This window comes from Octopus bimaculoides, chromosome 1 (assembly GCF_046866305.1).
Source record: "Octopus bimaculoides isolate indiv1 chromosome 1, ASM4686630v1, whole genome shotgun sequence".
In the NCBI taxonomy this organism is placed as follows: domain Eukaryota; kingdom Metazoa; phylum Mollusca; class Cephalopoda; order Octopoda; family Octopodidae; genus Octopus; species Octopus bimaculoides.
The window spans coordinates 134,035,385-134,046,394 of NC_142928.1; the positions used below are offsets into that span (position 1 = coordinate 134,035,385).

An 11,010-nucleotide genomic window follows, 5' to 3' on the forward strand; every position below is an offset into this window, starting at 1 on the left:
TTACAGATATATATATATATATATATATATATATATATATATGCATATATGGGTACAGACGTCACAAAATGTAAACAACATGAAATACGAAAACAACCATTTTTTGCGAACAAGAGAAACAAATGGAAAACAAGACAAGTAACATAAAAACGACCCTTCATTAGTTGTCGGCTGTTTATCTACTCCACATTTCAAGCAATTCATGACTATATATATATATATATACATATATGTGTGTGTGTGTGTGTGTGTGAATATAGAAAGAATATGACTAGGATATAAAGATAACTTCTAACTGGTATCTATGTTGGTTGTGTATGAAACACAAAGAGTATGCATGTGAGATCAGCCAAAGCCCTGTGCTAACTAGAGTGAAGCAGAGATTCATTAAATGTTTCACCTTGAGTAGGGTGGTGTCTCAGTTAGCAGTCACTCAAGTGAAACTCGTGCCCAGAACTAAATAACCCTGACTTAATACTATTTGAATGTACATTAAAAAGGATGTGTGTGTGTGTGTGTGTTAGGGTTAGGGGGCTGGGTCATTGATTTGTTGCGGTAGGGCATTGAAAAAGTGTAAAATGGAGAAAAATGGGTGCAGTAAATAAAAGTCTGAGAAGAACTGGAGTAAATGAACTAAAGGAAAGCATGCAGGTATTCTATGTATGTATTGTTTAACTGAAGGTTTAATATGTTTGTGAGTCCTGAGGTGAGTTGCCATTACAGACTATCACTAGTTACTGTTGATTTTAAGTTGGTGGTGATGGTGGGGATAAAGTTAAATAATAATTTGTTGTAAAGCACATAACCCATAAGTTTTCATGTGGAGGAAGGAACAATCACTCGTGTTGATCCCTGCCACTACCACCACCACCACCACCACCACCACCACCACCACCACACACTTATGCACACTGTGCTTGATTGTTCCTTATTTTATCCTCCTCAGAAGGATAAAAAGCACTGTCAAGAATGACGAAGTTTGCACTCAGAAATTGAACAGAGGTTACTAAATACAGATGCAGGCATGACTGTTTGGTTAAGAAGTTCGCTTCCCAACCATGTCGGAAACACTTAAGGGGTAGCTGGAGTTAGAGTCAGTAAAACTAAACTGGCTCTGATTCTGACTCACAATGTCTTTATTCTTTAATATAAACCAGTTATAACATATAGGCCTACTCAAAGTACAAGCATGTGCATATGCTTTATGAGATATGTAGACGACAATCACTTAATTGCATAAAGAGGAGTCGGAATCAGAGTTGGAGGTGCCAATAGTACAGGAGCAAATTTTGTCTGTTGTAGCCTCGGAACAACTAAAGCTTTGCAAGTGAATTTGTCAGGCAGAAGAAAGAAACCCATTGTGCATGTGGGGTGGAGGAGGAAGAGGTAGGATGGGGGTGTTTGTGCCTCTTTGTATTAACATTGCAATTATGGTTGTAGGTGAGCTTCACCATTGCACAAGTGGTGTTGTTCATTTCTAGTGTCCCTGTAAACATGTCTGAGCATGAGGAAATATTAGCTTGCCTGGAAACAGGCAAGGGTTGGTGACAAGAGGGTATCCGGTCATAGAAAATCTGCCTCAATAAATTCCATCTGACCCATGCAAGCATAGAAAAGTGAATGTTAAAACAATGTTGATTATTATACTGATGCAAGACATTTTACCTGATACTCTACCGATTCCATTCCTCTAAATATTTAATGATATCAATATGAAGAAAAGGAAAGGCAGTGAGCTGGCAGAATTTTAGCACACCATGCAAAATGCTTACTCTTTTTACTCTTTACTCTTTTACCTGTTTCAGTCATTTGACTGCGGCCAGGACTTATTCTTTGTAAGCCTAGTACTTATTCTATCGGTCTCTTTTTGCCGAACCGCTAAGTGATGGGGACGTAAACACACCAGCATCAGTTGTCAAGTGATTGTGGGGGGACAAACACAGACACACACAAACACACACACACACACACACACACACACACACACACACACGCGCACACACACATATAATATATATGAATACTACGGGCTTCTTTCAGTTTCCGTCTACCAAATCCACTCACAAGGCTTTGGTCGGCCCGACGCTATATTAGAAGACACTTGCCCAAGGTGCCACGCAGTGGGACTGAACCTGGAACCATGTGGTTGGTAAGCAAGCTACTTACCACACAGCCACTCCTGCGCCTATCTTTAGCAGCATTTCATTTATCTTTACGTTCTGAGTTCAAATTCTGCTGAGGTTGACTTTGCCTTTCATCCTTTCAGAGTCAATAAAACAAGTACTAATGAAACACTGGGGTTGATGTAAGCGACTTACCCCTCCCCACAAATTTCAGGTTTGTGCCTTTAGTTTTCTACTAAAGGCATTATTATTGTGGTTGTTGTTTATTTTTTCATCTTGTCATCATTGGCCTGCAATCATGCTCAGACACTGTCCAGAAAGGTTTTGGTTGAACAAATCAACCTCTGTACTTATTTTTAAAGTCTGGTACTGATTACATCTGTCTGTTTCACTGAACTGTTAAGTAATGGAGGTGTAAACAAACCAACATCAGTTGTCAAGCAGCAGTGGAGACAAGCACAAAGATACAAACATACACACACGCACCATCATCATCATTAACATTTAATGTTCATGTTCCATTCAGGCATAACATAACTTGGATATATATACATATATATCATCATTATCATCATCATCATCATCATCCTCATTGTTTAACATCCAATTTCCATGCTGGAATGGGTTGGACAGTTTGACTGAGGATTGGCAAACCAGAAGGCTGCATCGGCCTCCAATCTGATCTGGCAAGGTTTCTACAGCTGGATGCCCTTCCTAATGCCAACCACTCCGAGCGTGTAGTGGGTGCTTTCATGTGCCACTGGCACAGGGGCCAGTCAGGTGGCACTGTCATCGACCCTGCAGAAATGGTGCTTTTTACATGCCACCAGCCAGTCAGGTGGCACTGGCATTGACCACATGTGAATGCTGCTTTTTACAAGCCACCGGCACTGGCATCAGCCACACTCGAATGGTGCTCTTTACATGCCACCGGCATGGGTGCCAGTCAGGTGGCACTGGCATCGGCCACGACTACAATTTCACTTGAGTCAAAAGCTCTTCTCCAAAGGATATAGACAATATCGAGCACATGTACTCAAGGTATGTGCTTTGCTAGTTTGTGGGTAGGCTGTGCTTATGGGTGTAAGAGAATATATTCTTATCAATTTACCCGGTGTTAAAGCACACACACACACACACGAGCGCACAACACACATACACACACTCACATGTGATGGGCTTCCATAGTTTCCACCAATGAAATTCACTCATAAGGCATTTATTAACTTGGTGGTACAGTAGAATATACTTGCCGATCCTGCCTTGCTGTGGGACTGAACCCAAAAGCTCTTGGTTGCGAAGTGAGCTCACCAGCCACACACTACTATTTCACATTTATCTTCTTTTACCCATTTTATCTCTATGTTTTTGTAATTCACATTTATGAAATTGTTTTGTAAGTCGCACTTATAAAATGGTTTATGAACACAGTTTTTGTTTATCATTCTTGCTATTTTTACCATTATTTCAGGGAAAAGTGAGACATGGAAGCGTCCATTTGAAAATACAAACAAAGATATTGGACACATAGCACTCTCATTTTATGCTGGCTTGTATTCCTACTCAGGGTGGTAAGTAACGACACTCTTCTTTGATGTTAGCAGTTACAAACATGCATTTAGGAAAACGAATATGAAAATTGCTTAGTTTATTCCTCTGCACCTATGTATCTACATGTGTGTGAGAGCACTTGTGTGTGTGTATATATGTTTGTTTACAATATATTGCTGGCAGAGGCAGATCTTAGCTATCACTCCAATGCACAGGTGTGCGTGGCTGACATGAGCCAACTAGCTTGAAACCGGCCAGTCCCGCAATGCTGTCAGCTACTGGAGAGTAGTAGGGGTTCGCTTCCCCTGCTAGCAATATATTGTATATAAGGGTGCGGAGCTTGCACTGAAAACCAGCTGGCGGAGAATCCACCTGGGGTTAAACTAGTAGTAACATTCATCTGCCACTTAGATGTGGCTACTAGCTTTACTACTTTATATATATATATATATATATATATATATATAGTTTATATACATGACAGGAAGAAGCTGCAAGATTGCCCATAGGAATTGAACCTTGCTATAGTGTAAACTATATGGTCTTGTTAATGACTTTACTAAAGCAACATCTAAATTAGATCACACACACACACACACACACATGCACACACACACACACACACACACACACACACACATCATTGTCTAAGTATCCCTAAGTCAGAAAAAATACAGTGTTATCAATCAACTGCTCTTAGAGAGCAGTTACCATTTTTTCCATACCACCCATCTCTAATGAGTGCAGTTATTAGATAATCTGATTACCTAATATCCTGCACAAAACACTTTGATAAAATCAGTGGTATTAGATCTATGATACCGTATACTGTGATTAATATATACCTGCATATATTTGTGGGCACAAGCAAAGAAATTTTCTTCACAATCATATGAATCTGGGCTCAATTCCAATGTGCAGTACCTTGTGTCTGCTACCACACTTTTGGTTTGATTGAAGCATCATGAAATAAATTTGGTAGATGGAAACTGTAGCAGCCTATTGGAGACTGCAGCTGTTTTTTCATGGTATGCCTAAACAGACTTTCAGTTTAACACCACCATCTGACCCTTAGGTGTCTTTAGTGAAGTCCACTTTACTGTAGACATTTGGCTTAGGTCAATGTACTAAAGATATCTTGGTGTCTTAAAGTCCTGCTTCTTATTACAGCCAACAACCTATAGGCTGCTTGGTTTAAATTTATTGAATCAATAAATAGATACATATCTATAATTTGAAAGTAATATGATATCAATACCAGCTTGTTGTTTTTATACAGTATACGTTTATTATGATGATTGTAATCTACAGTGATGCAAATTCTCAAATTTCTCATGCTGAATGTTAAGTTAGCATTATTGTGAAGATAAGCACTACACTATTACTGATAGATAGTATGGTGTCTTATCTTTCCAATAATGGGTCAGACAGAGTTTTACTGAGGTAGATTTTCTGTAGTCAGATGCCCTTCCTGTCACCAACTGTCACCTGTTTCCAAGTGAGGTAATATTTCCCCATAGTCAGTTGTTCTCACAGAATATTGGAAATGAATGACACTGCTTGTATGGCAGTGACATTCATTTACAACTCTCAAGTGATGTCAAGACAAAGAGGGGCACAAACACACACACACACACACACACACACACACTCTCTCTCTCTCTCTCTCTTCTCTCTCACATACATACACACACACACACACACACACACACATATATATATATATATATATACAGTCCGATATATATAGTCCGATGACTACGGACCGAGACCTTTGGAAATGGGCTGTGCGTGAGAAGACCCGGCAAGCCAAGTAAGATCGTTGCCAGTGCCCCTGGACTGGTTCTTGTGCGGGTGGCACATGAGATGCACCATTTTGAGCGTGGCCGTTGCCAGTACCGCCTGACTGGCTCCTGTAGGATTTTCGAGCGAGATCGTTGCCAGTGCCCCTGGACTGGCTTGTGCGGGTGGCACATAAAAGACACCATTTCGAGCGTGGCCGTTTTCGTGCGGGTGACACGTAAAAGCACCCACTACACTCTCTGAGTGGTTGGCGTTAGGAAGGGCATCCAGCTGTAGAAACTCTGCCAAATCAGACTGGAGCCTGGTGTTGCCATCCGGTTTCACCAGTCCTCAGTCAAATCGTCCAACCCATGCTAGCATGGAAAGCGGACGTTAAACGATGATGATGATGATGATGATGATATATATAAATTCAATGCAGTGGTGATCCAAAAGTTAGGTCTGCATCTAAAGGATTTCAAGAACAAAAAGCAAAACAGCAGCACATGGTAAATAAATTTACATGATAACGAAGGAAGTATATGGGAGTTAATTTTTGATGGTAGTTCTTTGTTAAGAGAAATCAGAAATGAGAAAAGCAAAGTCACGACCAAGAGAATTGAAACGACAAGCTACAGGTCAAAGTGACTCAGTGTTTTTACATCAGACACTTAAATGATGCTGTGTAAAATGGTTTGCCTATCTCCAACCAGTTTTTCTCAATGTACAATAAACCACAAAGTTGACTTCTAATACAGTAAATAATGTTATTGGTGATACTGGAGAAATGGTCTGTAACATAGAAGAAAGAATGAAGTCTAAGTAGGATTGTGGTGTTCTGTACAAAGAGACAAGTATTGCATATGAAAGAACTCTGGATCAGAACATTGTAAAGGTTGTGGTTGCATCTGATAAGAGGGAGAAGGAATTCCAAAAAGGCATGGGAAGTAGTAATAAATGTGCATGTGTGTTAAGATGTATGTATAAGTATTGATGTGTGCGTGTGTGTGTGTGTTGATATGGAAGCTTCTTGTATATATATATATATATATGAATGTAGACATCCTCTCTCAGTGTCATTTTTTTCTAGATCTTTAACTTTATTGTTAACTCTTCTTATTGCCATCCTTGCTTTGAATATAAAACAACAGCCTCAGTAGTAAAATGGATGTGATTGGTCTGATCTACAAGCTGCACTCACTCAATGATCGCTTGTTAGAGTGTGCAACATTGCTTCTGACAAAAGTCTACAATTTTAATTGCAATCATGACAAAGACCAAAATACCATTTACTGTTTAGTACCAGAGAGAATGAAACTTCAATGCCATCTGGGAAATGATCTTTATCTTGGTCTATGTGTAAGAAAGGCTTTCGCAAGAACACAGCATTGTGTATTCATTGCGCAAACATTAAATAAGTACATTGAGATCTCTGACAAAGTGATTGACAACTAATATTTTATGTATCTGATATAAGAGTAATGGTCTAAAAATTACTTAAATAGGTCATTTGCTGAAGTTGATGGCTGTTGTTACATACATGACCTAATTAGTGTCGGTGGGGTGTAGTAAAAGTGTAGTAACTAGAGCAAGAAAACTGGAAGATGAAGTTGTATTTGTACTGTAAGTCAGCACTGATCAAGTAGACCTATGAACAAGACATTCCAGATATAATATTGACATTTATAGTTTTGTGTGTTGTGTGTATGTTTTTGAGTATAGTTTTGTATGTAATAGCTTGTTATCCAATCTTGTCATCATCATCATCATCATCATCATCATCATCATCATCATCATTTAACAGCTGTTTCTATGCTGGCATGGGTTGGATGGTTTGTCAGAAGCTAACCAGCTGAAGGGCTGTTCAGGATCCATATCTGTTTTGGCATGGTTTCTACGGCTGGATGCCTGGCATAATACCAACCTCTTTACAGAGTGTTTTGGATGCTTTTACACAGCACCAGTATGGGTGCTTTTTACATGGCACCAGCACTTATTAGTCCGCAAGATTAGGGATACTCAGCTGGTGAGGGTTACAGGGGACGAGCCTGTATGCAAGGGCAACCATGCTTTTACTTAGCTTGATGTGTCTTTTCAAGCACAACAAACTGCCAGGAGTCCCAGTTGCTTGTATTCCCCCTGTGAGTCCCAATGTTTGTAGATTCTTTTTCATCACTTCGTCCCATGTCTTCCTGATCTACTCCTTCCATGTGTTCCTATCAGATTTAATTAAGTCAACCTAATGTATAATCTTTTATTTTTGAAGATTGTAGGGTATTATTTGAGGGAGATTTGGTCGCTGTTTTTTGCAAGTTGAGTGACCATGCAGTTGCCTCTTCATTGGTTTAACAACAAAGGGTTTCTCTCAGTTCATGCAAAATGTAAACTGTATAAAGCATATCTTAGGCTGACTTCAATTCTTTGTTGGTGTATATAGTTTAGAGTGAAAGATTTACTTCACCAAGCCAACGTGCCCAATACGATCACAGAATCTTCAGTAGTGCTTCTTTGCTATGTGATATCTTCTGAAATCTGTGTGATATCTTCAACGAAGTGTGGCCTCTTCTAGAATTCTGACATGCAAAAGTAACAACTGCACTGGTATATGTATATGTGTGCAGAAGATTGTTGTCTGCTCAGTGAGAAACAGTAAAAGTAGAAGGCTATTAAAAAGATTATAGAATTTAGTAAATAAGAAGTGCCAATCTCTAACAGTACAGGGAACCCATGGGTGAGGTAGACCCAGGAAGACATGGGATGAGGTGGTGAAGCATGATCTTCAAATGTCGGGCCTCATGAAGGCAATAACAAGTGACTGAGACCTTTAGCGATATGCCATGCTTGAGAAGACTCATCAAGCTAAGTGATATCATAGTCATAGCCGATGCCAGCATCATGTAACTGGCACCCATGCCGGTGGCACATAAAAGTGGCTGTGCTAGTGGCATGAAAAAAACACCCATTACACTCTCGGACTGATTGGCGTTAGGATGGGCATCCAGCTGTAGAAACCATGCCAAATCAAACTGGAACCTGGTGTTGCTCTCCAGCTTACCAGTTTCAGTCAAACTGTCTAACCCATGCCAGCATGGAAAGCAGACACTAAATGATGATGATGATAGAATTCAGTAAATAGTGTCTTTTGGATGAGATGACAAACTCAAGAACAGGACTTTTGGAAATATTGATTTTATGTAGGTGACATAAATAAACGATAATAGCCGAAATGTTCAGCATATATAGCTACTAGCTCTTTAGCATTCAAATTACTCTGTCAAATGTAATGCTATTTATTCACATTGTTTTGAATAAATCATGTATTATCTTGTAGCTTCAAGATTTCAATGATGTGATTGTTTATTTTTAGAAGGACATTGTTAGATAGGTGTGAGAGGCTGGATATGGCTAGTTTAAATGTTAGAGAGTTAAACTACTGCTCTCTAAAGGATAGAGGAACAGCAACTGTTTCGCATTAACCAAATTAATTTCATCCATCTCTATTATGGTCACCACAAAAATCTACTGGAATTCTAAGGGAGTCTTTATGTGTTCACTCAATTAACAGCGAAAATCTTTCTCAAATGTCAACCTATCATCTTAAAACAAAAGGGCATATTAGATAAAGTAGACCTCGGCACAATGTGTCTGAAAATAAGATGGGATGGTCACATCTGAAGCATCTTGGATCAAAGGATTACTCAACCAAGGCTGGCCTGGGATGAAACAACAAGAACAAATATGCAGTATTAGACTACATGTCCGAATTATAGCATTTCTCCTGCTCTCCTCCTGCAGTTAATTACTGTGTACTGGGAGTGTGTTGTATGGTCCTCAGTGGGACAAAGGCACAAAGTACACCACCACCGCCGCTGCCACCACCACCACCACCGCCGCTGCCACCACCACCACCACCATCATCATCATCATCGTTGACTTTATCATGCTTGCATGAGTCATATGGAACTTGTTGAAGCAGATTTTCTTTGACAGGTTTTCTTTGAAGTAGATTTTCTTTCCTGTTACCCACCCTCTCCTGTTTACAAGCAAAGTTATTTTTCTCTACAAATGATATTACTTGTATGATTGTAACACTCGTTCACAACTATCACGTGATGTTAAAAGGAGACATAAGCACACACACTCATATGCACAAATACACACACACACACACACACACACACATACATGATAGGCTTCTTCCAGTTTCTATCTACCAGATCAACTCGCAAAGCATTGGTTGGTCCAGGGCTACAACAGAAGACACTTGCCATAGATGCCACACCGTAAGAATGAACCTGAAGCAGTGAAGTTAGGAAGCAAATTCTTCAGCTCATAGTCATTCCTATATCTACTCTCTTATGCCTTGAAAGTGGAACAGTATATTTCATAGTTGCATCTAATATTTCTATGATCTGTGTGTCATAGAATCTACTTGATCAGAACTGATTTGGGTCTACATACCAAAAATTACAATAACTATTTAATCTTAATGAGGAGAAGGAAGAAGATAATGATGATAATGGTAGTGATGGTGGTGGCAGAGATGGGGATGGTGGCGAGAAGGGTTATGTAACTTTATTGTTATTGTTGTTAGTTTTTAGCTGCAGGTCAGTCCTAAAATCAAGCAAACATGATCAAAATTGAAGATATTCCAGCCATGATTACCTCAAATTGATTTCTGGCAGGGTGTCCTGGGCTACATTATTCAAGGTTTTTCTTTGAGAGATGGACCCATTTACATGGACCTCTGATCAAATTTATTCTATCCCTGGCCATCCCTAAGAACATGACCACTATGTCAATTTGAAGTGTCTAGGTCTAGGAGAACATTATTATTTAAAAATTTTTTTGTTTTCCTTTCTACTATAGGCATAACACCTGAAATTTTGGGGGAGTGAGCTAGTTATTGCATGAACCCAAGTGCTTAACTGGTACTTATTTTATCAACCCTGAAAGGAAAAGAAGCAAAGTCAATCTCGACATAATTTGAACTCAGAATGTAAAGGCAGAAGAAATTGTGGCATGCTAATTATTCTGCCAGCTCGCAACTTTTTCCAGGGGTGGGTGGGGGGTGGGGCTACCTTATATAATGTGTTTTATCTTTATTGTGTAACACAGTCAGGGAGGTGACTGATATTTGACTGCTATTTTTAGCACATCAAGCGATCACGTAGAGAGCCCTTCCTTAGCTTTTCCTTCAACTTGGTGTAAACACTCTTGTGAAGAAGAATTTCATGAAAACTGATCTCTATCAATGGGAATAAGGTTAGGGAGTATATATTTTTAGCACCTACTTATCAATGCAACTACAATAATACTTGTTGAAATGACAGAAAGCTTGACAACTGAAGAAACTACTTTGTTATGTAAACATTTTCTTCAATATAAAAAGTTTGTTTAGACCAATGCCTTACTTTATCTTCGTTAAAACAGGATCCTCTAGCTGACCATCTTACGTCATTCTTCTCTCTATATATATTGCTATGTATTTGGCTCTCTGCTTGACACAATTTGTATGTGTGTGTGTGTCTGAAGGAGAGAGAGTACCGTGATG

General features: G+C 39.3%; 1 protein-coding gene across 10 annotated transcripts in view; it reads left to right on the forward strand.

The window, feature by feature from the left end:
• LOC106870292 (large neutral amino acids transporter small subunit 2) overlaps nt 1-11,010 on the forward strand; it is a 280,148-nt gene that overhangs the window by 175,654 nt on the left and 93,484 nt on the right. For all 10 annotated transcript variants that reach the window (XM_052970797.2, XM_052970761.2, XM_052970799.2 and 7 more), the window contains one exon: nt 3,595-3,694. In XM_052970797.2, the coding sequence (XP_052826757.1) occupies nt 3,595-3,694 (100 nt within the window). The remainder of the gene's footprint in view (nt 1-3,594; nt 3,695-11,010) is intronic.